The sequence below is a fragment of the Antechinus flavipes genome, chromosome 5 (genome assembly GCF_016432865.1).
Source record: "Antechinus flavipes isolate AdamAnt ecotype Samford, QLD, Australia chromosome 5, AdamAnt_v2, whole genome shotgun sequence".
Taxonomy (NCBI): domain Eukaryota; kingdom Metazoa; phylum Chordata; class Mammalia; order Dasyuromorphia; family Dasyuridae; genus Antechinus; species Antechinus flavipes.
Window position 1 is genome coordinate 135,819,040 of NC_067402.1, and position 27,614 is coordinate 135,846,653.

The 27,614-nt window shown below is 34.4% G+C and overlaps 1 protein-coding gene across 7 annotated transcripts in view; it reads left to right on the forward strand.

Moving 5' to 3' along the window:
* The window catches only part of DOCK4 (dedicator of cytokinesis 4), a 506,986-nt gene that overhangs the window by 446,069 nt on the left and 33,303 nt on the right, over positions 1–27,614 (forward strand). For 6 of the 7 annotated variants that reach the window (XM_052001087.1, XM_052001089.1, XM_052001090.1 and 3 more), the window contains exons 33-37: positions 2,507–2,533; positions 2,678–2,773; positions 3,524–3,584; positions 15,985–16,078; positions 25,157–25,305. In XM_052001087.1, coding sequence (XP_051857047.1) covers positions 2,507–2,533; positions 2,678–2,773; positions 3,524–3,584; positions 15,985–16,078; positions 25,157–25,305 — 427 coding nt within the window. The remainder of the gene's footprint in view (positions 1–2,506; positions 2,534–2,677; positions 2,774–3,523; positions 3,585–15,984; positions 16,079–25,156; positions 25,306–27,614) is intronic. The other variant, XM_052001088.1, reaches the window with a different exon arrangement.

Here is a 27,614-nt window from a genome sequence, read left to right on the forward strand (position 1 = left end):
TGATAAAAGCTCCTACAATCAAACAACACAAGTAAAAAAATGCTATTTTAGAAATTACCAGACAGTTCTAGTCCTCAGTGACAAAAATGTCATAAAATATTAGAGAAAGTAGAATATTATTTTTTTTCTAAATTTAAAAAACACTTAGCTTAAACCATGTAGACACAAAAAAGTCATATAGATGTAGTATAACCCTCTCCCATACGTTATGATATAGCACCTAAGACATGTATGATCAGGTTAGTCCAGGGGTCCTCAAACTACAGCCAGCTGGCCATATGCAGCAGCTGAGGATGTTTATCTCCCTCACCCAGGGCTATGAAGTTTCTTTATTTAAAGGCCCACAAAACAAAGTTTTTGTATTTGCTATAGTCCGGCCCTCCAACAGTCTGAGGGACAATGAACCGGCCCCCTATTTAAAAAGTTTGAGGACTCCTGCTTCTATAATTGAGATATTTTGCTTTGTCTCCCAAAACTTCTAGGTGTTATAAAGTGGGTCCCAGTGTGTACAGTATATCTATTAGTAGTATTATAATCTAATATGAAAATAGATATCAAACAATTCTTAGGAGTAAGCTGAAAATGACCAATTTCTCCTCTCTCAACTTAAAAATCCTCCCTTTACAACCTACTTTCTATAAAAGAGGTGATTATAAGTGAACTTCCCCACAGCTAGAATATAACTTAAGAATTACAGAACCTGAGTTTCATTCCCAGCATTGCCACTTAATTTCTCTATAACTTAGGGCCAATTATTTAATTTCTCCCTGGCTTCAGTTTCCTCATCTGCAAAATGAGGAAGTTAAACCAGATGTAAGGTCTCTTCCAGCTAAGATCTATAATCCTGTAATATAGAGACTCAGATCCTTATCTGAACTCCAACACTGAATCTTGAGTTAATTATGAAAATGTGTTCTACCAAGTTTCTCACTTTTTGGGGCCAGGGTATGTTACCTAACCTCCCTACTTGCTGCACCAGAGAGCTGTGAAGAGTAATGAAATTCATATCTCTAAAACAGAAGCTTTCATGTATTTTTAGAACTCATTACTTTGACTTGAATTCTTTGTTTTTGAAGCCATCAAGTGTGTGGTTGTGCATGGCAGTCATTTCACAGAGCTGTTACATCTTCCCAAATTGATTTGGCAGGCAGTTCCTGAATTAGTACATGGTTCAATACTGTTTTGGCATTTCAACGTGAACAAGGTGCTGTTCAGAGGTTTCTGAAAGGGAGTACTGTACATTTAAAATTTTGAAACACCAGAAATACCAAAATAAACAAACAAACAACAAATCCAAGAATCCTCCCCCCTTGTATGATTTATCAGGCTAAAATCCATTGCTTGTATCCCTTCCATCTTTCCATATGCTACTTTTCCCTCACTTAGTCTAACATCATTAAGAGAACAAGCACAGGATGAACTAACAAAACATATGTGATTGGATACAGAAAGAAAAACAGCCTAGATAATAAGTCCAGCCAACAGAGCAAAGGAATGATAAATTCCAAGAAATTAAAATAATAATAAAAAAAGAACTTGGGAGTGAGCATAATCACAATCTAGGATCCAGAAATAAGACTCCATCACTCTTTTAAAATTCTATATTTCTTTTATTGATTCTTTGAAAAAAATGACATCATGCAAGTCATCTACTTAGTTTCCTCCCATAATTAATGTTTCTTTCATATTATTTCTGGTGAAATATAAAAAAAAAAAGAAAAGAGGATTTGAAGAGGGTTTTGAAGTCAAATAATCTTCCTTATTAATTTGGAAGGGGGAAAGCCTCCCTGTACCAGTGGACATAGGCTGTTCACTTTTTTCTCTAGGAAAAAGTTCAGTTTGAGAGAGCTAAAGGAATTCAGTGATCTTGTTGTTGAATTTTTTGTGGGTTGGGAACAGAAAAAAACAAAACAAAACAAAACACAGCTCCTAATTATTATGATTGTTGTTATTTTACATTTATTTAGTGCCTCGACTCCAAGGTGCTTAAAAATAAGGGGAAAATGTAGGAGGAGAGATGTGGTTCAGTACTTGTCATCAATCTGCTTTAACAACCTACATAGAAAATCCTCAGTGATTAATGACTAAATGAATGAAACTGTTGAGTGAGTGCACAGATAGTACAATATGTATTGAGTGGGCAAATGTTAAGTGAAAGGAAAAAACGCAAAACGTCATACCGTCTGTACAAGGATTTTCCTGTAGCAGTTGCATTGCAGTAAAATTGCCTGGATGAAGATGCATTCTACTGAGAGGTAGGAAAACATTTTTATGTGAATAAAACAATATCCTACTGAAAAGAAACTTGGAGCTACTCCTGTTTTCCATTTGTATCGTGTCCTTTGATTTTTCCAAGATGCAAGCTTCTAACAGTCTAAGGGGCACTTGGAAATATCTTTGAGCTGTGAGATGTCTGTGTGTTTTGAAAAATCTTATGCATGTTTTTTGACTTGATGACTTGGATAATCTGAAAATCAATTTGCTTTGTCAATGCTTCCTGGATTAGAATTCCACTATTTGGTCCATATCCTAGGTAAGACATTGTTTGCAAATTGTGGTACTTGTGAAATGTTGCAGTGGTTGCTAAGGTATTTAAGGTACTGATGAAGTAAAATGGTTGTCATGGTGACTGATAAAAATAAATGTTGAAATTGTCCTGGGTTCTTTTCTTTTCCAGTCTACTGAAGAAAATTGAACGGGAAACATGGAGGGAGAGTGGCGTATCATTGATCGCCACTGTAACCCGTCTAATGGAGAGGTTATTAGACTACAGGTGAGCTCCTGCACAATACTTTTCAGAAATCTTGGAGCAGAGTTAGGGCATCTGATGGTTAGAATAGAATAAAGATTCCACGTGAATAATCAGTTCAAAGGACTGGACAATTAAAACATGAGAGTTTTCGAACTTAGATAACTGGCTCAAAACCAAGCCATTGGAAATTCTTATTGTCCAGTTCTAGGCAAGTCCTAGGATATGGGAATTCCCTTCTGAAAATCTACTAATCAAGCATCTTCCTGATTCTTCATAGAATGAAGAATTAAAATGATGCAACCAGTTTTGTTATTTAATGAAAAGAATATTATGTTGTTTTCTCTCCTTTCTAAATAATGGGATCAATTAAACATATCCCTCTTTCTTTAGCTGTATATTTGGGTTTTTTTAAAGCATTTATTCCTATCAAGATGATTAAACTGAAATAAAAGTTTTTTTAATCTCCACTTATGTAATGATATACCTCTATTATATTTATATCATTCCCTTTAATTCTCTATTTCTCAAATAAATTTATTCTTTTTTAACCTGGAGACATAATTCTCAGTACAAAGTTTTGGTATGAAATTCATATACACCTGACTGGGTCATATACAATCGCAGCATGCTATATAATATAATCTTTCTTCCAGTGGCTGAATGCTTAATTGCACTCTTATCTGCTGTGATTGTATAATTTTAGTTGGCATTTGTTTCATGAAGCAAACTGTATTTGTTTGTACTTGAGACTTCTATTGTGTTTTGTTTTAGGGACTGCATGAAAATGGGAGAAGTGGATGGCAAAAAGATTGGCTGTACAGTTAGCCTATTGGTTTGTAAATAATTTTTTCCCTATATTTGTGACTGATTAATTTTTTTCTAATCATAGAAATAATTGTACATTTTTGCTTAGGTACATTGTTTCTCAAATGAATTAAAGCTTGACTTTCAGAGGAATTTTGCAAATTACATGTTGGATTCAGAACTAAAAAAAAATAGATATTAAGTTATAGCACAGTGTTTTATTATAAAAGTTAGGATGCATATCAAATTCTACAGTAGAATCTAGTGATGACAAAACATACTTCTAGAGGAAAAATTCTCAATTGTATAAAAGTTGAAGCCATTTTATAGAGTACCTGTTGTTCTCATATGAGATAGCAAACATCCCTGAATAGCATTTTTTTTTAAGCTTCAATTAATGTAGACTTCCTTTGGCCACTCTTTTTCTTGCCATTTCTTTCAGCAAATTGAATTCTTTTCTAGGAAAGAATAATGAACTTTTTGTTACCCATCGGCAATTCTGTGTTTTAACACAGTAATTTTCACATTCTTGCTTCTTCACACTGCATTCACAAAACAGCCATTGTTAGCTTTCAGATTATAAATATCTCCCAGTATTTGTTACTACATTGTAGATTCCCTAATTGCATGTAGAACTACCATACCATTTCCTAGAGTCCGTTTTGAGGAATAATGAAGTACTTGTCAGGAAATAATAATAATTATGTAGTAGATTGTGCTTTGAAAAATCAAGTTGTTTTAATGCACCAAAACTATAATTTTATTATAGTGTGTTTCAAGGAGAGGAACTTATTACCCAATTGCCAGCTAGCCTGCAGGACAACTCAAGACAGTAATTACATAGCAAATGCTGTGTAACTGTCTTTTAAATATATTGTTCATGTCTTTGTAGATTAAAACAATGACGATTCATTTAGAGGTTAGTTTTTCAAGTATCTACATAGTAAAGATTAATCATGTAGACAAATAGCATTCATTCTAGTTTGGAATGAAGCAAGGTGTTACTGTTATCAATCAATCAACAAATATTTATTAAGGACCTACTATGTGATAGATACTGTATTAACTGTTTGAGGATACCAGTTAAAAAGAATGAAATTATTTCAGTTTGAAATTACCTTTCTTTTGAGTTTGCAAGTATTATACTACCCTTTATATAGATCTTCTAATTGTTTTTCTGCTCCCAGCATCTCACTGTCAATTCTAGTTATCACTACTCAGATCTCTGCTTGGTGACCTTGAATTCAATGCAGTACAAAGTTTCTCCCATTTGACTTCAACTTTAAATCTTTTCATGCCCCTTTCAGCACCTTTTCATTAGGGTTGTTTTAAGGTTAAAATGAGATCCTATTTAAGTCCTTTGCAAAACTCAAAAGTTCTATATAAATGTTAGTGTCATTATTTTATAAATACGCATTAAGCCTCTGCATTCATTGGTATTGCCAGATATTCCACTCAGCTCTTGATAGCTATGACTTTTCAAGTTCATGTTTTATATGCCTTCCCTCACAAGCCTTAATCCTTTTATTTTATTTTATTTTTTGAGGCAATCAGGATTAAGTGACTTGTTCACAGCAACACATAGTAAAGAAATGATTGTATTAACTGACTGCCCTAATTTCTACTCCTTTTAAAAGTTTATTTTTAATTAATTAATTTTTATTCTGTTCAATTTCTTTTTCTAAAATGGGACTATTTAAGTATTCTATTTCTTCATCTGTTAATCTAGGCAATCTATATTTTTGTAAATATTCACATATATTAATTTTTATACTGATCTTTAAACAACAGGAAAGAACATCTCAACATATATAGAACAGAAAAAAGATGATTGTATATTAAATTACAAGTAGTCACTTCTTATACTTGCTTTTATGCAACAATAAATTCCATGTCACTGTCAAAAACTCTTCTTTCCACCTGTTTTATTCTCTGAATTTTCCTCAATCCTTTCCTTTATAGTTATAAAAACCTCCCAATATCCTCCTCTTTTTTGTATCATTATTGCCAATTACGATCTCTATTCCCCAACTCTTCCATTTAAAAAAACCCAAGAGGAAAAAAAAAAAAAGAAAAAACTTTTAGAAGAGCAAGAATAGTCAGGTAAAATGAATCTACAATGATGATCCTGCCCAAAAATATGTGCCTGCTTTGGAAACTCTTTAGTTCATTATATTTCCATCAAGAGGTAGCTAAAAGGCTTCATTATGTTTCCTTAGGAGACATTTTGATCATTGCATCTATGAGAGTTCTTCAGTTTTTCAAAGTTGTGGTTGAATATGTTTGTTTTGTTGTTGTCAATCTGCTCATTCCAGTGTATTCCATTTCAATTCATACAACCCTGGATTCTGAGGAATTATATTGCCATGTTTTATAGTGTTACAAAATTCCATCATGTTCAAATTCAAAGTCAGCAATAATCTGTTAAGATTTAGTGTATGTCAGAAACCTTACTAAATCCCATCCAAAATATGCACACATTACCTTCAGGATCAGGAAATTGGTTTTGTTTGCAGCTGTGTTCTTGGTATTATCTTCCCAATTCCCACATTTCTCTATTGAATATGATAGGTTTTACATGGATGTTCAACCTATCTTTGTTGATTTCAGATGGATGAGATTATTTAATACCCATTTCCCTTATCTTTTACCTTCATTTTTGTGTATTCTTTTCATATACATCAGTTATGATAAATAGTAAATTCCATCTCCCTTTTCCTCCTTTAAATACTACTTTATCCATTTTGCCTTTCCTTTGCTTTCCCCTCTCCAAAACCTTAGAATAGAACCAATCAAACCTCAGGTCCTCTGTCTTTACTCTGTAATTCCTGTATTATCATTAAACATTAAACATAAAAACATTAAAGTTCTGAAGAGACATTTTTCCTCATTAGAATGTTAGTACTCCATCATCATATAGGCTTTTCTAGATGATCAAATAAATTTTTCTTTGTATATTTCTCCTGATTCTTGAGTTTAAATCTCTTAGTTCCTACATATCTCTGGTCTTTTCATCAGAAATGCTTAAAATTTTTCTCTTCCATTAAAGATCCATTCCTTTCTTCTTCTCCTTCTCTATATGATTATACTCAGTTTTGTAGAGTAAGTTATTTTTGGTTGTAATTTTTGCCTTTTGGAATTTTTATTCCAGATCTCTCATTTACGAGAGAAGCTGCCAGGTCTTGTGTGATATTGATTGTGGTTCTTTAGTACTTGAAATTCTTTCAGTATGCTTGGAGTATTTTTTCTTTTACATAGCAGCTATAGATTTTAGCTAAAACATTATCAGGACTTTTCTTTTTTTTTAAATTAAAGCTTTTTCTTTTCAAAATTTATTCATGGATAATTTTCAACATTCACTCTTGTAAAACTTTGTGTTCCAAATCTTTTCCCTCCCTTCCCTTTATTCTCTCTCCTAGATAGCAAGTAGTCCACTATATGTTAAACATGTGCAATTCTTTTATAGATATTTCCACAAATATTTTGCTGCACAAGAAAAATCAGTCAGAAAGGAAAAAATGCAAAAGACAACAAAAAGAGTGAAAATATTATGTTGTGGTGCACACTCAGTTCTCATAGTCCTCTCTCTGGATATAGATGGTTCTCTTCCTCAAAAGACCATTGGAACTGGCCTGAATCATCTCATTGTTGCGAGAGCCATGTCATCCATCAGAATTCATCATCATATAATTTTGTTATTGCTATGTATAATGATCTCCTGGTTCTGCTCATTTCACTGAGCATCAGTCCATGTAAGTCTCTCCAGGCTTTTCTGAAATCGTCCTGCTGGTCGTTTCTTATAGAACAATAATATTCCATAATATATATATATATATATATATATACATACATACATACATACACACTATAACTTATTCAGCTATTCAGGGCATCTACTCAGTTCCAGTTTCTTGCCACTACAAAGAGAGCTGCCACAAACATTTTTGCACATGTGAGTCCCTTTCCTTCCTTTAAGATCTTTTAGGGATAGAAGCTCAGTAGTAACATTGCTGGGTCAAAGGGTGTGCACAGTTTGATAGCCCATTGGGCATAGTTCCAAATTATTCTCCAGAATGTTTGAATCAGTTCACAACTCCACCAACAATGTATTAGTGTCCCAGTTTCCCCACATCTTCTCTAATATCTAATAATGTAATCTAATATATTCTCTAATATTTTTCACTATCTTTTACTAGGACTTTTTCTTACTGAAATTTTTCTCTCAGGATATCAATGGTGGAGTCTTCCTATAAAGATAGGATAATCTTTATCCTCTGGTTCTAACATATTTAAACTATTTTCATTTTCAATTTCTTGAAATATAGTGTTGAAACTTTTTTAAAATAGTTTTTAAGGAAGTCTAGTGATTTTAAAATTATCTTTCTTTGATCTAGTTTCTAGGTCAGTTATCTCTGATACCTGATATCTCACACATTGTTCTTTTTTAAAAATTTTTTTTGAATATTTCTTGTCATCTAGTGGAGATTGATTTCTGTTTAATCTATTATCTTTTTAAGATTGTGCATTTACTTGGGTAAGGTTTAACACTTTTTCTCTCCTGCATATCTTCTTCCAGTTCTTTTTCATAACTTTTATTTAAATTTTTTTATCTCTTGCTTCCTTCTATATATTCATGTAATTTTTATGGAAAATCCATTTCCCTTGAGTCTCTGATTTCAAATGTTATGACATTATCTCCTCCCTCCCCCACCCCAGTCCCCCTCTTTTTTTTTTTAAACAGAGTAGGCATTTCTAGATCTGTAGTAATTAATATAGTGTAAGTATCTTCTTTGGTTTATTCATTCATCACTCCAGTTTTAGGCTCTGAAATGGGACTTTACACCTAGATCAAGTTCTATGCTCTGCTGTGTTTTGGTGGGATGATATTGCCTGGATAATCTTTTACTGGACCCCTTACATTCCTGTGCTGACCTTTGCCTCCTGGTATTAAGGTCCCAAGGGGTCTCTGAAGTTCAGGCACAAACGCTTCAAGACCTATTTCAGCATTTCAGGACAGAATATTAATGTTCTAGTCACTGCTTATTGCTTAGCAGGGATCTTCAAACGATGGCCTGCGGGCCAGATGCAGCAACTGAGGACATTTATCCCCCTCACCCAGGGCTATATTTTCTTTATTTAAAGGCCCACAAAACAAAGTTTTTGTTTTTACTATAGTCCTATTTAAAAAGTTTGAGGACCCCTAGCTAGGGTATCCTGGTCTGAACTCTGCAGCATCTTCACAGGTGGTTTCCTATGGCTTCCAAAGTACTAGGGATTTTGGTCACACTGAGTATTTGGGTAGGGGATGGAGGTAACAGGGAGGATGCCATTGTTGTTGCCTGTCCCTGAAGGGTAGCCATATTTGTAGCCAATCTCTGATAGTACTGTGAACTTACTGGCCCCCTTTCCTACTTGCCCATGAGTTTCTAGCTTTTGGGGGGGTACAGTTTTGGGGTAGTAGAAATAACTTGGGCTAGTTAGGTGGCTCAATAAATAGAGCATTGAGCTTGGAATCAGGGAGAGTCATTTTCATGAGTTCATGTCTAGCTTCAGATATTTATTCCCTATGTAACTCTGAGCAAGTCACTTAACCCTATTTGCCTCAGTTTACTCATCTATAAAATGAGTTGAAGAAGGAAATGGCAAACCTTCAGTATCTTTGTCAAGAAAACCCCAAAAAGGATCCCAAAGAGTTAAACACACTGCACAATGAAAGAGTGACACAACAAAACACAACTTAATTTTCAAAGGTCCTTTTAGATTTTTTGACTAAGGTCTGTTGAGAATTTTAGGTTTTGGCTAGAATAGGCAAATAGGAGATGGGCAATCTGCCTCCCATTCAGGTAGGTATCTTGACTGGAATTTGGAAGCCTCATATCTGAGTACCAATGGTATCAGTGGAAGGATTCTGTCTTTTATGATGCTCTGGGTTCACTTGTTCCAGTCTTATTTCATAATGTACTAGCAGCCAATTGCTGGGCATAGAAGCTAGACTTAGCTCTTGATTCTACTGCGTACTGCTTGTGTAATCTTTGACAAGTGATCTAATCTTTCTTGAACTTAGTTTCCCTATCTGTGAAATGAGGAGATTTGGCTATATGACATCTAAGATTTCTGCCAGACATTAAATATTTAATCCCACTGTCCCTCTCGGATAGGCAATCCCAATTCTTAGCCCCAGTCTTGATTTTACTATAACCTCAGACATCAAGTGTTTATACCTTCCTCCAAATGCATCCTATTCTGTTATCTCCATATTCTTTTATAACCAATAACCTGGTTATTCTGAAATCATTCATCTTTTTTAAAAGTTTATAACCAATGACCTGATTATAACCTTTTTTAAAAAGATGAATGATTTCAGATTCTCACCTCACTAGATGAAACAAACTGTACAATTGGATCACTCTAAAGAGCTGAAGCAATGTAATAAAGGTCCAAAAATTTGCACTCACCATGAGAAACAAACCAAAGATGTTTAGTCAGGTGGCACTGTGGATAGAATGGCACATCTGGAATCAGGAAGATCTGAGTTGAATTTTTTTTTTTTTGGCTGAGGCAGTTTGGGGTTAAGTAACTTGCCCTGTGTCATACAGCTAGGAAGTATTAAGTGTCTGAGACTAGATTTGAACTCAGGCCTTTGGGATTCCAAACTCAGTGCTCTATCCTTTACATCCCTTTAAAAAACCTTAATATTAATACCATCTTCCTGACTTTAAGATAAAAGACAAAATGGAAACTACCCTTTTTTCCCCACTTAAAGCCCTTCACATGCTAATTCCAGACTACTTTTCCAAGCTTACTATACATTATTTTCTTTAGGTACTCATCATTTCAGCTAAACAAGCCTACTTGCTAGTCCTTATACATGATATTTCATCTCCAGTCCCTGCGGTTGTTTGCAGGTTGCTCACCAAACCCAGAATTCACTCCCTCCTCATCTCTGATTTTTCAAGTTCTCATTTTCGTGAATGTTTAGCTCATTGCCACGTCCAAAATGGGGCTTTTTATGGTTACCTTCATTGCTTAGTGACCTACTCTGACAAATTAATTAGTATTTGCTTTATATGTATTTTTCTTTTGTTTACCTTTATGCATATTTTATGTGTTTAGCTTCTCTCTCATTCTCCCTTCTCTCCATTCTTTCTCTACTACATTATATACTACTTAAGAGTTGAGATTTTTTGGTTATGTCTTTGTATCCCCCGTATCTATCTGAGTCCCTGGCATGAAGTAAGTGCTTAATCAATTCATGTTGATTGAATCTGTAGATTATACATTGATTAAGAACATATAATTTTCACTGGTAATTTCAGGGATAGTGAACAAGCAAAAGATACTCATATTTTTAGAGTAATTATTTCAATTTTATATAATTATATATAATTTAGAGTAATTGTTTCAATTATGTTTATTATTATTATTACTTAATAATATTAATATATTATTATATTATGTTACCCTATTGTTTCAGGCTTATATAAAATAATCCATAACTAAAGGCCCTAATATATCACTTCTAGGCTAACCTTTTAATTTTTATTCTATATAGAAAAATTTTGATATTTTTTTCACTGCAATATGATTAGTGTTGCCTCCCACTTTTGGTCCATTTTGATTAATCCTTTAGAGGAATTTCTAAAGTATTTGTTTTAACAAAATTCCTATTTGTTTTGTGAAACATCATGACTTAAATTCTAGCATTAAGTTAATAATGTGAGTAATTTTTGACATGACTAACACTACAAAATATAATTATTGTTTTATTCTATGTGTCACCCGTATGTTTGCCAGACATATGCAAAAGATTCCTGTCTACTGACAGTAATAATAAAATGTTTTCAAAAGAAACACTTTTCCTTCAGAGGAAAAAGGCTTATTTTGTTCTCAAAGAAAGCTCCTTCTTATAAGAAAGCTATTAGAGCAAATCATTCTTTGATAATTTCAAAAACCCTGCCGTGCTGCTGTTAGATGCTTTGTTTATGGTACAACAATTCTAGATAATTAAAATGATTTTTGGTTAATTTAAGAGTGAGGGTTATGAATAACGCTATTTACTGATTTTCTTATTAAATGCCATAATCTACAAAGAAACAAAAGGTAGAAAATATAAACGAAGCATCTTGGATATGATCAAAAGGAAATATTTGCATTCTCTGATCTCTTTATCATATTTCTAATGTATCATAAGCAGATTAATTCCCAGATAAGTAGAATGATACTTCTAGACAAGGGAGAGAAAATAAATGAAAATCATTGGCTAAAGTTTGTTACAAATTCTAGTCTAGGCAGTACCTGAGGGAAATAAGTCACATTTATGATGTCCCAATGGTCATCTGAGTAAGGCATTGATGGTGAGAGTTAGCATTTAGCCTTAGGTCTGCTACAAATTGGCTGTGACACCTTTAAGAAAGTAACTTTAGGGGCTGCTAGGTGGTGCAATGGATAATCACCAGCCCTAAATCAGGAGGACCTGAGTTCAAACATGCCCTCAGACACTTAACTCTTCCTAGCTGTGTGACATTGGGCAAGTCACTTAACCCCAATTGCCTTAGGGGGAAAAATCCCCACTTAAACTGAGCATTGTTTCATTTCTTGTACTGGAATCCACAGTGCCTGGAACATTGTAGGTGCTTAATAAATTCGTATTGATTGAATTAATTTCCCTTACAGATCTAATATTTGTTTGCTTTTTATTTCTATTTAAGATATATTATTTGAAGTAGGATATCAGACTCAGTAACTTGCTATCAAACCCTAGTCTACAATCTGATCCTGATATTTATTTTCCTTACTTGCAATTTGATGATTCTTATCCCATCTCCTCATCTTCTTAAAAAAGTATAAGCTCATTTAAATCAGAATGATAGCCTACTCAATAAAATTACTTTAAACACAGGATTTAAAGTATGGTGCTCCTGTTAGACTAAGTCTTCATTTTTCAAGTTTCCTGAGCTCAATTAGTAGTTCTTTTAATATCATGAATGAGTACTTGTACTAATATTATAGACAGAATTTAATCTGGACACAGTCCAGAAATAAATTTGTTAGTGTGTGGAATTTAGAATAAATTTTCCCATAGCAATCATGACATAACTTTTGGTTTAAAAAATTAATCCACAATACATTTGAAATGTATAAGTATATATGTATGTATATATTTTTACATAGACATGTATTTATCAATACTTATCCATTTATCATATGTTTATATACCCATATAGCATATTTTTATATATGTATCCATCAATCTACCCTCATATAAATGTATATACAAATTCAATTTATCAAAATCACGATTTTATTGCTACACAAAAAACTCTCTACTGAATATAGAGCTGTAAATAACTTATAACTTATAGTCTTGGGGATTGGCTTGAAGCCCTGAAATATAATATTTTATTAAAATATGTTATACTGAAGTGAAGTGAATTGAATTGGTGCTCTCTTAAATGTTCCAAATCATGCTAAGAGGGACCCAGAGTTGTAAGAGATAACAGTAGAGCCCAAACTTTAGCCATTCTTACCAAGCTCAAAAAATTTCAGGCATAACTTGTGATAGTTGAACTAGAGTCCCAGGGTTTCTCAAACTACAGCCCGTGGGCCAGATGAGGCAACTGAGGACGATTATCCCCCTCAACCAGGGCTATGAAGTTTCTTTATTTAAAAGCCCACAAAACAAAGTTTTTGTTTTTACTATAATCCAGCCCTTCACCAGTCTGAGGGACAGTGAACTAACTCCCTATTTTAAAAGTTTGAGGACCCCTGAACTAGACTGTCTTTCCTCAGAGGATCAGATTAGCCAAGTTTAAAAAATTTTTAAAAGGCTTTTTTGATATTGGCCACAGGGTAATAAATTCTGTGGCCTTAGAAATTCTGGAAGGCATTCTGTTAAATTGTGGAGGTCTTATGGTCTGCCCAGAAAATGAATTTTTATGATATAATAGAACCTATTCTATGGAATAAATATGGTGTCCCAAAAGTCTTAAGGTATTAAAGCTTAATGAGGAAACAGAGATGATGAAATGTCTTTCATTTCATGTTTCTCTTCTCCCCCTTCTCCCCCCACTTTGTATTTTTCACTGAGATTCTGTGGAAAAATCCAAAGTTTATGATGGTGATAATTTTGAATCACTGAGATATATAGATTGTACATACATTAGCATTCAAAATAAAACCAGGTTGGGACAACAGACTTTGTTTTTCCTTCATGGATAGAGATAGAAGGTTAAGTAAATAAATTTGTAATGTTGGGAGGAAAGAGTAGGGAGGAGTGATGACTCTTTTCTTCCCTCCTCTTCACAGAACCCAGAGCTGGAAGAGGCTTTAAAATCATTGAATCCAATTCTTTCATTTGAGAAATGAAACCGGCACCCTGAGACTTATGCTTTTTCCCTTTGCTCTTTCTAGAGCAATGGTGTTGATGAAGTAGGTTTATCTCGGAGCAGATAAAATGGAAAGTGTTTATGAGGAGAAAGAGAAGATCATGGGGCTATAGCTTGAGACATCAAAAGGGTCGGAGGAAAGGAGAGAGAAATCCTGCAGAGTAATTGCAAGGTCACTTTGTTTCTGAGTTTTCAGTTTCCTCATTTGTAAAATAAGAGAGGAGCAGAGAGATTAGTGAACTAAATGGTGTTTAATGTCCCTGTCAAATAAAAAAAACAACTCATTATCCTAACTGAAAAAGAAGGAGCTTTTATAACTATCAACCCTTTAATTTTGGTAGTCCTTTTCATATATAAAGGATATTTTTATGTCAAGCAGTGAAAATATTTTTAGATAAATCAAAATAGAGCTATTTGTAAATAATTAAAAGGCTGCAGCTAGATAAGAACCAGAAGCATTTTAAAAATTCTTTTATTAAATTATTTATAACATAGCATTAAACAACATTGCTAATTAAATTTTATTGAATTTTTACAATTAACTTAATTTCAACATATAAAAACATAACTTTTCATTCATTCTTTTTAACTGTCATTATTCTTTGTCTCTTCATTCTCATTTACATTTACTCTTTTATCAGAACCTCATATATTTTTATAACCAATTAAAATATTTGTTTTATGAATCAAATCCCTATTGATTCATATGTAGGACAAGTGTTTTAAATATAAACCAAAAATACTTAGCATCTGTCATTAGTACATAGAGTAGGTGCTTATTCATCATAAAATGGTCTCTTCCATCTGTCCTCTACCACACAGTTTTTCAGAAAACATTACAGGGTTCATATTTTGTCTAGCAATATCATTTTTTATTTTTTAGATAACTTTTAAATAAATCTCAAATTTAAAGATGCTATAGAATGTATGATCATTCTGTAAAATAACATGCATTAATAAAATTCATTTTAAAAAATACATTGTTGTTCAATCATGTCTGATTCTTCATGATCCTATGGACCATACTGTCCATATAGTTTTCTTGACAAAAGTACTGGAATGGTTTACCATTTCCTTCTCCAATGAAATGAATGTCATTTTATAAAGCATTTTGGTGTGAAAAAACCATATATCAACAACCATTATGCTATATCTATTACAATCTTGGTTGTCTCTAATTATTGAGTCAATAAATAATTCTTAAGAGCTTACCCTATGTCAGGCCCTATGCTAAGCTCTAGGGATACAAAGAAATGCACTGTCCCTCAAGAAATTGATATTCCAGTGTGAGAGACAATATGCAAACAAATATATACATGCAAGAGATATACTAAGTAAATGGGAGGTAATCTCAGAAGGAAGAGAACACTGGGTGGGGGAAGTATGCCAGGAAAGATCTCCTAAAGAAGGTGGGATTTAATCTAAGTCTTGAAGAAAGCCACAGAACCCAACATATAGAGATGAATTGATGAGAGCATTTCAGGTATGAGTGACAGATTGGAGTCAGGAAATATCTTTTTCTCTGTATATTGATTATTCATTGATAGTTTAAAATGCAGCATGGTTTGGGGATAGAGGGCCAGACAAAGTCAGAAAGATCCAGTTTTAAGCCCTGCCTTGAATAAATGGGGAAGACACTCGATCCCTCTAAGCAGTACAGTTATAATTATGATTATAATTTATAGGTAAGTTGACAATCAGCATTATTTTCATGAATTTGCATATTGGGAATTCTCTACTGATAAGATCATTGGTCTAGATATCCCTCTCACTCCCCCAAAAAATGCATACAAAAAAAATGGAATAAAGAGAAATTTAAGCAATAATATTTAAAATGGCTCAGCTTAGTGACTAATAAATGGTTGGTGCCACTACTTTCCCCTCATTAAAACTTTCCTGGTACAGTTCAAGATTTTCTTTTGTAAAATGGGTTTCATAAAAAGGAATCAGTTTTTTATATTTCATCAAACAACTACAGAAGAGTATTAGGATGATATTTTTTTTATCTTAACACAGCTTTCTATGCTTACACTTTTGCTACAGAACTTTTACAAAACGGAGTTGAACAAGGAAGAGATGTATATACGCTACATTCATAAACTCTACGATCTGCATCTGAAAGCACAAAATTTCACAGGTAACTTTTCCGTTTGGGAATTGGGGAAAGTGTTAGAAATTGTTACATTAAGGATGACACATACTATGTTCACTTTCATTTTAAAAATATATTTTTATATTTTATATTACTAGTTACTTGTAAAAAGAATTAATATTCATTTTTAAAAATTAAGTTCTAAATTCCTTCCTTTTACCCTATTCCTCTCCCATCCCTCAAGAAGACAAGTAATGTGATTTTGGTTATACCTGTAAAATCAAGCAACTATATTCATATTCTTAATACAAAGTCAGGATTTGGGATTTCAGAGTAACATGGCTACTTGGAGATTATAAATCCCAGTAAATGCGGTGCATGACCCAGTAAACATTGATTCACATTATCAGTATGATACGGGGTCCTGTCAACTATGAGTATGGCTATTTTGCAGTTTTTAATAGAGTGAAGGTACTCTTTATCTTTCTGAAATTGTTGCTTTTATTCACAATATTTCAGCTTACTGCTCTTAGCAAAAATCAGTAGATTGGGTTTTATATTTCATTGATGCTCTTGATTTCAAACAAACAAATGCACTTTTTTTTCAGCTTCGATATTCCTCATGATTCCATCCTGGGACCTCATAACTAGTTGAAATGCCCTTTTGTTTTAAGAAAAAAAAAGTACTTCTGACAGTCATCCTAAGCATTGGGTTGGTAGAAGTGATTGACAAGATGCAAGCAAGAAACAGAAGAGTTTACTTAGCTTGTGAGGATGAAGTTGTCAAACAAAGGGGAAAGATATATGTTGATAGTTCTGGATAAGCATCTGGTAGTCCTTCTTTTCCCCAGGGGTTATCTCTGACAAACAGCAGATCTAGACCTCCAGAAGTGAGGAGATACCACCTTCACTGGGCTTTTTTCTATGCTTAGGAGGATGTCAGGGGCCAGCCATCTCATCAGTGCAATCCACTGGGATAAAATAAAGTCACTTTTATTCTTTTAACAGCTTCCCTGTCAGAGGCTACTAGCTCTTATTCCCACCTGGCATAAAGTCCTAGCTATTCCATGGGGCTTTCTTCCTCCATTACAGTGCATCTAGACCTAAGGCCTACCACTCAGAAACTGTTTTGATGGATGAGCTGCTGAATCTCACAAAAACTCTGTTTTCTCCACTCCAGCAGCCTCCTCATTCAGACACATACAAACATGGTCATTCATACTATCTTTTGTCACCATACTATTTTCCAAAATCATTATTTCTGAGATTCTGCTTTCATTCTTGCCATTTCCTCCATTTCTGGTTCCTTTGCTATTCCCCTAGTTATCTCTGTGCTCTTAATTTCACTTGCCTCAAAGGAAACTCTTGATTGTATCTATGGTTAACCACGTCAGTGATTTACTACAAGCTATCCTAAAATCTCTTGCCTCTTTTGACCTTTTGCCATTCCCAAACTGCCATTACTCACCCCAAAATAATCCTTTCCAAATGATTTTTTTTTTTGCCTTTCCCAGGCCATTAAACTTCCCTAGAAAAGCCAAAAAAAATCATGTTGCCAAACCTCTGTAAGTTTATGCTGTATAATCTCAGCTGGGCTTTTACCAATTGACAGCCCTATTCAAAATTGATTGATTCCCTGTCTCATTCTCCACAGTGACTGTTTTGTACCTTTGCCCCTCTCCTCCCGCCCAACATAGCAAATGACCTAGGTTTCTGCCTCCTACTGCACTGTACAAGAGTCTAGAAGAAATATTAGAAGTACATTTTGGAACAAGCTCTATTATTATGTTACTTGAATCTATGGGAACAAATGAAAACAGCAAAGGAGAGAGACTAAAATCAAGCCTTGAAAAACATACATAGTCATGGTATTAGGAGGTCAGAGGCAAAATGACCAAGGAGGAAGTCAGAAAAATAGAGGAGAAAAAGGAAACAGAATCTAAGCAATGGGGTGCAGGGAGGTGGGGGAAAAGAAAGATGGTGGAACACAGGGGGGGAAGTCAAGTAGGATGGAATTGGAAAAAAAAAATTGGTTTTATCAGTTAAAAGATTGTTACTAACCTTGGAGGGTGCAGCCTCAGTTGAGTGCTAAGTCCGAAGCTAGAAGTGAAAGGTGAGGAATTAAAAGCAGCAAGCATAGGTGACTTCTAGAAGAGAGCTAGGATAATAATGGGGGGCTATGTGGGTGATAATATTATTGTTATTGTTATTATATATATCCATCATTTGATATTACATATATATACACACACACACATATATATGTATGTGTGTGTATATATATATATATATATATACACACACACACATACATATACATATATATATATATATATATATATATATATATATATATATTTGTTGTTGAGGCAATTGGGGTTAAGTGACTTGCCCAGGGTCACACAACTAGGAAGTGTTAAGTGTCTAAGGTCATATTTGAACTGAGACCTCCTGACTTCAGGGCCTGAAGGAATTAAGGGGTAAAAGAGAGAGGTAGAAAGACTAAAGATTTTGAAATGAGGAAAGATGGATAATAGATTTAGGGGAATAAGTTAGAAAGATGGGAGAACAAGCATTTATAATCATAAAGGAAAATAATTTAAGATCGTGGAAGTGGCATTTATTTAAAGTCTTTGGATGACTAACATGAAATGTAAGTTGATTTACTGAGAGGCCTCAGTGTTCCAGGAGACAGCAACATATCAAGTTCAAGATCAGGGGTTGGGGCAGAAAGAAAGATTTTGAGCTATGTGCTTAACTCTGTGAGAAAGGGGAACATGTTCTTGGAAGCTGGGAGTTTCTAGCAACAAGGGCCTTGACGGTTGACATAGAAAGATGGAGTCAACCTCAATAGAGGAGATGTTATTGAGTGAGAATAGTAGAGAAAAGGCCTAGAAGAAGCAATGAGTAGCCAGGAGTATACTGACTCCAGTTCCTTGACAAGTGGTTGGAGTTTTATGAGAAGCAACACCCTATTCTGAAGGGGTGGTAGGAGATAAACTGCCTCTGGAAGAGAATCAAGTTTGCCATGTGTGTACGAAAAAGGAAAGATTAAGAGGAATAAATCTAGAATGAAGAGAAGTTTTGCCATAGAGGGGGAAAGATCCAGAGCACATAATTTAAGACAGATTAAGAAGAATAGAAACAAGGAATAAATAGAAGGAATAGGTCTGAGCTAGATAGAGGTAAGAGAGAAGGGAAATTTACCAAGTAGAGGGAGGCTTGGCTGGGCAAATAATGATTGAAATGGGAAAGGAAGAGTTGGAAATTGGTTAGTTACAGGATTAGAAAAGTTGACTTCCTACCCTTAAGTCCTGGAATGATGAAAGGCAGATCTGTTCTGGGGAGCTAAAGCAGCAGAGAAATTAGAGTAAGCATCTTGGATGGTAAGTATCTGGTGGTTTGGACTCCTTTCCTCCTCATCCCCCTGGCAGTCACATTTGGTACCAATTCCTTTACTTCATCCTAAAGTGAGAGGCAAAGCATACACCCAGGAGGTTCAGTGTACATACTGCGTGTATTTGGTCCCATTCAGGGCTGGTGTCCTGACTGTGATTCTAGAATCCCTTCAGTAAGGGGTTTTGTGTCTGAGGCCCCTTGATGGAGTCTGACAGTGAAGAGTGAATTCAATATTTACAGAAACCTGGGTCCATTTTGTTTTGTTCATTGACTCAGGTTAGAGTTAGTACTATCTGCTATAATATAATTGCTATTGGGTCAGCGAAGCTTACAGTTTTCAAGAGAGGCTGAGCCCTAGATTCAAATGATGGCAAAGGGCCTTTCTGTCTGCTTTAGACCCCATCTTCCTGGGCTCTGTGTGTCGAAGAGAGCTAAGGTTTTTTATGTTCTTAAGCACTATGGCAAGTGATACCTGGTGATCTAGGGCCAAGTATATTCTACCATCACAGGACCAGAAGCTACTTTTAAAGAGTGTTGCTTAGCATTTATACCAGCAGGAAACTGAGCAATCTCATCCCTCCACTCTGCTAGAGTTTCCTCCTTGAATTTCACCCACCTCCTCCTACCAGTCTCTGTTGGAATTTCCTGATCCAGTTGGAACTCTGAACCCATAATTTTTTTCCTCCAATGCTTTTTATTTTAGTTTTTATTTTTTTATTAAAGCTTTTTATTTTTGAAAACATATGCATGAACAATTCTTTAACATTAGCCCTTGTGTTCTAATTTTCGCTCTCTTTCCCCACATCCTACCCTAAATGGCAAGTAGTCCAATATATGTTAAACATGATAGAAATATATGTTAAATCCAATATGTGCATCTATATTTATATGATTATTGGAACATATATTTCTTTGAAAATTACCTAGGACCCTTAAGGACAAAGACTGTCATTTTTTAATCTTAGTATATCTAGCATTTAGCAGACAATCTTGCATATAATAGACAATTGATGAATGCTTGCAGAATTGTTGAATTGTGGTTTTTATGGTAGGTTCTAATGGTATACTGTGATATACATCACTTAAATTAGCTTTGTGAGCTGTCCTGGAAATATAATTTCTATTATACAACATTGTATACCAATTGAGATCCAAACATCTAATTTACATTATAATTTTGCAAATAATTCATTAGTTGGGAACTATTTGAATTTGGGAATTATTTAATCATTAAAGCAGCAATTTATGTATGTGGACATATCTTTATTTTTTAAAGGTTGTGGAAGGAAAAAGAGAATTTAAGTGATAGAGACATTTTGCTTCTCAAGAAGTAAGCCTACATATGTCTCTTTCTATTCTAGAAAGAGATCAGTCTTTTCCTTAAATATGTTTACCCAATTTGCACTTATGATTTTCATATTCCTCAAGGAACAGGTTTTTTCAAATATTTTATTCTCTATTATTGAATAACATGTGTTGTAATTCATGTCCTGATTCTTTAGTATCCATGGGGAAAGTAAACTAATTTTAAAAAATTATTTTATGGGGAGGGAGGGAAAGTTGTGTTTAAATAGTATAAAACTTTTTTTCTGCCTTTTGTGATGAGTTCCTTCCATTCTAACTTCTCATCTATTTGTTCCTTATCACATTTGGGAGGTTTATATAATTCTATGCTGGCCAGAGCATGAGAACCCCACGTGTTGCTCTCCTTGTTATCCGGAGCTATTCCCCTACCTGACACAGCCTGGATAGTGTCACTGAATGCTCCCATGATTCCCACTTGCACAGAATCTGAGACAATTATCCAGCCCATTTCATACCTAAACAAAAAGGCTCAAACCAATGGTCATCACTTTAAGCCCTCCAGTGATGATATCTAATGAGGTAGTCTACTTCCCTTTAGAGGCAGCTCTAATAGTTAAGAATTACTTTATACTAAAGTGACATTTCCTTTCTGCCACCTATCCTTGTGTGCTGGGCACTTGACGTCCTCCATATCTACTCTGCTTTCTTGCCTTCCACTTTGACTTCCTTCAGAATTCAATTAAAATCCTATCTTTTGCAGTCTAGTCTGTCTCCCTCCCTTTCCTTCCTTTTCCTCCCTGTTCTCAGATACTAATGATCTTAATATAAATTCTTTTAATTAAATCCTTTTAAATAATCTTAATATAAACTCTCTCCTTTTCTATCTCCTTTTCTCTTTCCCCCTTCGTTCCCCCCCATGTGTGTATATGTGTATATTTATATGTGTGTATACACACACACAAACACACATTTAAAAAAAAATCTTGCATCTGGGAGAGCTGGGGGGCTTGGCAGATAGAGCATCAGATATAGAGAGTCATGAAGGGTCATTCTCCTAAGTTCCAAATTCATCATCATACACTTACTAACTGTGTGGTCCTGGGCAAGTCACTTAACTCTATTTACCTCAGTTTTCTCATCTGTGAAAGGAGTTGGAGAAGGAAATGACAAACCACTTTAGTACCTCTGCCCAGAAAACCCCAAATGGGGTCACAAAGAGTCAAACATGAGTGAAATGACTAAACCACAAAAATATCTTGCATCTTCCTAGATATTTACATTCCCTTATTAAAATGGATATTTTTTGAGAGAAGGAAATGCATTTTTCCTCCCCTTTTTGTGTCCTTGGCACATAACAAATTGTCTAGCATATAGTAAATGCCCAATAGATGTTTGGCTTTTGGGTAAAAATCTATTTCTATTAGTCCTCTCCTATGCAGTCAAGCAGAGAATAACCTCCTCCTCCTCCTTATTCTCCTTCTTCTTTTCTTCTTCTTTTTCTTTTTCCTTGTGTGTGTGTGTGTGTGTTGAGACAATTGGGATTAAATGACTTACCCAGAGTCACACAGCCAAAAAGTGTTAAGTGTCTGAGGCTAGATTTGAACTTAGTCCTTTTGAATTCCGGACTGATTCTCTATCCACTGTGCCATCTGGCTGCCCCTCTGCTTCTTCTAGAAAGTCTTCAGATGCCTTAAAGAGAGCTATCATATCTCCTTCAGACCTCTCTTCTCCAGGCTAAGCATCCCCAGCTCTTTAAACCTACTACATACTTGTGACAGGCTTCTTACTATTCTCTGTCAGTGTTCTCTCCTGAAATGTATTCCAAATTAAATGTTCTACTCTAGATACTATACTCACATCTTTGCTGGTCTAAGGCAGATCAGATCAGATTGTCCTGGGAGAGAATAGGAAACATCGCCTTTTTTAATATAGCTTAACATTGCATTCACTTTCTCAGATATATGCTGTTGGCTCATATTAAAGTCAAAGTTCATTAAAACCTTACCTGAGTTTTGCATGAAACGTTGACTATTCCAATCTCTCTCATCCTATGCAATTAATTGCTTTAACCCGAGTTTTACTTTTATAGCCATACAGTTTTATCTCATTTGGACCTTTGATCTAACTCATCATTTTTTTTTTATTTAGGCTTTATCAGCAAAGATATGGTTCTAACTTGGTGTCATATATGTAAAGGTGATAACCATGTTATTTTTGTCTTTACTGAGTAAATGGTAAAAAGGTAGACTAGCACAAAGCGAACCACAGATCTCTGATGGGAGTCATTAGAAGCCAGTTGACTTCAGTCACTACTTTTTGGCTCTAGTTATTATAACAGTTATGAATCTGCCCAAGTGTCCTGTCATCTAACCTATATCTTTCCATCTTCTCTGAAAAGATAATATAAAAGATTTTGTCAGATGTCTAGGTGAAGCCTGAAAAATTAGTTTCCTCTACATCCATATGAATCTCTTTACATTATTTCCCATTTTCTGCCTCAATATAATTTTGGGGGTTTATTCAACTAAAAGTTTGTTCTTGAGGACAGTTAATCATTCTTGGGTAAAGAAATTAATTCTTCCTTATGAGTCAGCATCAAAAACTGAATTTCAATTCATCCTGATCACTTCTACATTTCAAAGAATTAAATCACCACTAAGACTCTGCCTTATCTTCTGTTCTACCCTTAAATGTTCTGATAGAAAGTAGGATTATCTTTTGCCTCTTCAGGTTTTTGTTGGCTTTTTTCTCCCTTTTAAGTACTCCTGGCATGCATTCAATTAGGTGGAGATAGATTGAAACTAAATTAGATAACCAGTTTTGTATATAATTTAGAAGATAGGGGGGAAAAATATGCTAGAAAGGCAGGATAGCATAGTAGAAATCAGGAGACATGGTTTCAGAAAATCTGGGTTGCTATCCAGATTCTGACCTTTACCAGCTGTGTGATCACAGGCAAGTCAAGTGGGAACAAATATTTTTTTAATCCCTACTATATGTCACACATTCTGCTAAGTACTTTACAAATATTATCTTATTTGACACTCACAACAGTCCTGAGAATTAATTACCTATCTCTCAAGATATTATAAGAAAAGTACTTTACATACCTCAAAACACCATAAAGTTATGAGTTCCTGCTTTTTAAGAAAAAAGAAAATTGATATTGCTAAGAAGTTCTAAGACATTAGAATTATGTGAAGATACAAAGAATTATAGTTTTACACACACACACACACACAGAAATCATTTCATGATGGAAGGTAGAATGCAATATTAAAAACAAATCAATATCATAAAGATAAGGATAATCTGAAAAAATATTCAATTTAGAATTAACAGTATTTTTACAATGTTAGGGAGAGAAATATACCTTTATTGTTGTTTGTCTTTCAGATGAATCCATAGTTCTAGGACTGCATATAAATAACATATAACAATTTGAGTTTCATATAGATTCCTTAAAGAAAGCCAGTATTAAGAGAAAACACTGTCCTTATAAGTTACTTTGGAGCAGCTGAATGGCACAGCAGATAGAAGCATCAACCTTGGAGTCAGAACTTGAGTTTAAATGTGGCCTCGGTTATTGATTAGCTATGTGACAATGGGCAAGTCACTTAAACTTATTGATCTCAATTTTCTCATCTGTAAAATGATCTGAAGAAGGAAATAGCAAAATGCTTCAAATCTTCAAATAGGGTCTTAAAGAGTCAAACATGATTAACTAAAGAACAACAAATGAGCTACATCAATACTGGATGCTATACAGTATATAGCATAGTAGATAGAATGATAGACTTGGAATAGAGATAGTTTAAATCTTTGAATCTCATTTCAGAAACTATGACACTGGACAAATCACTTAACCTGACTCTAAGTTTAATCATCTGTAAAATGAAGATAATCATCACTTCACAGATTTGGGGGGATAGTGAAATGAGATAATACTCTGAAAATCTATTACTAGCATTATGGCATTATATGTAATATATATTATATAAGTCATTATGTTAATGCTTAATATTAATGTTATTTCTCTGCTTCAAAGGACTATTATTTTATCTAAAAGTTCTAAAATGGAAACAAATTATGAGTAAAATGATATAAATTTTTTTCAGTTCTATTCAATATAGAAAGTAAATTACATTAAGATTTTAAGGAGGAATTATTATAACCTTTGATTACAGTGATGCATTTGTGGTCTCTACCTTTGTTCAGTTTGGGAAACTTTGGGGAAGCAGGAAAAGAATAAGGTAGGGGATGGCACTAAAACCAGAGTCTAGATGTTACAAAAAGCAACATCATCATTTCCTCCAAGTTGGCTAGAAATTTCTCCATATTAAAAAAAAAAAATCTTACATATAGCCATGTGGCTTTGAAGGTATAATTTTATTGAATGTGTTTTCCCTTAATTTTCAGAGGCTGCTTATACTCTTCTGTTATATGATGAGTTACTGGAATGGTCCGATCGGCCCCTCAGGGAATTTTTAACCTACCCCATGCAAACAGAGTGGCAACGGAAAGAATATCTTCACCTTACTATCATTCAGAATTTTGACAGAGGCAAAGTAAGTGACAGTGACCAGTTGTGCATCTGTATGTAGTAACTAGAAAGTTAAATAGTAAAAAACAGTAACAGCATCTTAAGTTCATTTAGGAGATTTAGAAGCCATTTTGATTTAGGAGAGAGCCAGCCTCAGGGTCAAGAAGACCTGGCTTTAATGTAATCTTTAACAAATACAGGTTGTATGTCAGGCTCTTTCCTTCAGTGCCCCAGGTAATTCTATAAAGCAATCAATTGTGGAATAGCCACTGATCTACTTTGGTAGAAGAATATGCTTAAGTGGAAGTTTCCTTTGTGGAAATCACTAGTCAGATTTTTTTTTTTTAAATTGCACTAGTCAATTTTCTTCTCCAAAATCCTCCACATATCCTCATTATGCTGTCCCCCTGCCTTTTGAGAATTTTGACAACCAATTCATTTCAGTTGGTTTTTTTGTTTGTTTGTTTGTTTTTAATTTCTGACCCTAGCCCAATATCCCCATAGTAATAATGACAATAATGATGATTAAAAACAATAATAGCTAATTTATTTGTGTGTGTGTGTGTGTATGTATCTGGTTACTATGTTCCAGACACTTTGCAAAGAAAGCACTTTACTATTATCTTAGTCAATATTCACAACAATCTTGAAAGGTAGGCACTATTATTATCCTCATATTACAGATAAGGAAACTGAGTCAACATAACTAACGTGACTTGCCACCCTTCCTGCCCATTCAAATTTGAATTTACATCTTCCTGACTCAGGGTCCAATAGAGTATCTTTAAAATATTCTATAGTATTTGTCAATTTCTAACTAGAGTTAAATAAATTTAATTTATATTGATAATTCTGCAACATTATAATGAGCAGTAGAAAAAGCATTGAATTTGGAGCTAGAGGACATATGTCTGAATGTCAGCTCCTCTACTTTCTTAACCTTTGTAACTGGGAAAGTCAGCTAATCCCAGTAGACCTCAGATATAATGAGGGAATTGAATTATAGAATTTATAAAGTTCCTTCTAGCTCTTAATCTGATTACAAAACTGATATGGAGAATCATTGATCAACTCATTTGTCTTAATATATTATTTCATGGTGTTTCTTTTCCTTTATCTAGTTCACATAGAATGAGTGGGATGGTATAATGAGTTCAGGATTTCTTTGTCATAGGACCTGGATTCAAGACCTGATTCCAACCTTATTTATACCTTTAGGCAGCTCATTCAACCTCTCTTCTAATCTGTAAAATGAGGGAGTTGGCCTCCATGATCTCTAAGATCCCTAAATAGATTATCCTGTGATCTCTAGCCTGTCATTTACTGTGGGATTTTTTATGTTTTAACTGAGCATTCAGATTTTTCAGTGATAGGTTCTTTATATGTATTTAAATTGGGGCTGGAGAAAAAGAGAGACCTGTAATTTTCCATATATCATAGTTCTGTCAAAAAGTATAATTTGACTCAAAATTTGAAGCAAAGAAAATGTTTTTTTCCTATTCTGCCTTTTTTAAACTTAGCCTTGATATCCCGCTATTTTAGCAGCAAAAAGAAATCCCTCTGTGCCCTTCCACAATCAAGTCTCTCACCTGTTGAGTTAATTGCTGGTCACAAACTCAGCTTTATCTCTGGCTGTTGGTATTAAGCCATTCCCAGGAGTTTGTGTTACATCAAAGAATCTATGTAATGCTGTGGCCAGCAAATAGGAAAAGTTGGCGGGTGTTGTGTTAATGCCTCGGGATCTTGGCGTGCAATTTAGGTAATTGAAGAAGAAGGGTAACCACGATGGTCCCATCAGGAGGGGGTAATTGCTCCTCAATGGTCAGTGGTAATCACCCCATAGCAGCCAGGGTCTATTTCCTCTCTTCTCTCTAGCTGCTATTGAATTGAAATCCTAATCAAGAATACATGGATATGCAATTGAAATGACAACTGAAAAAATTGTTTTTGCATTCAAAATTAGTAATGCTGCCACTAAGACTTTAATCTGTTTTTTCTCCCTGGCCATGAATGTTTCTTAATACTTTGCAGACCTGGGATTTTTAAACTGCACATACACACACATACAAAGACAAGTGAGGGTGGGAAAAGGTCAATATTTTAGGAATATGAATAAGATTAATAAAAAATATTTGGTTATGTGTGGAAGAAAGATAGTTAACCTATGATTTCATAGAAATCCCCTCCACTTTTGCAGATTGACAGTTCTTTTTTAACTATAGTTTTAGGTGTTTGGGGCATTAAGCCTGTGGCCAAATAGTAAGTATATGGCAGAGGAGGATTTGACCCTAATCTTCCTAATTTCAAGACCAACCTTCCATGCCATTTTTCTTG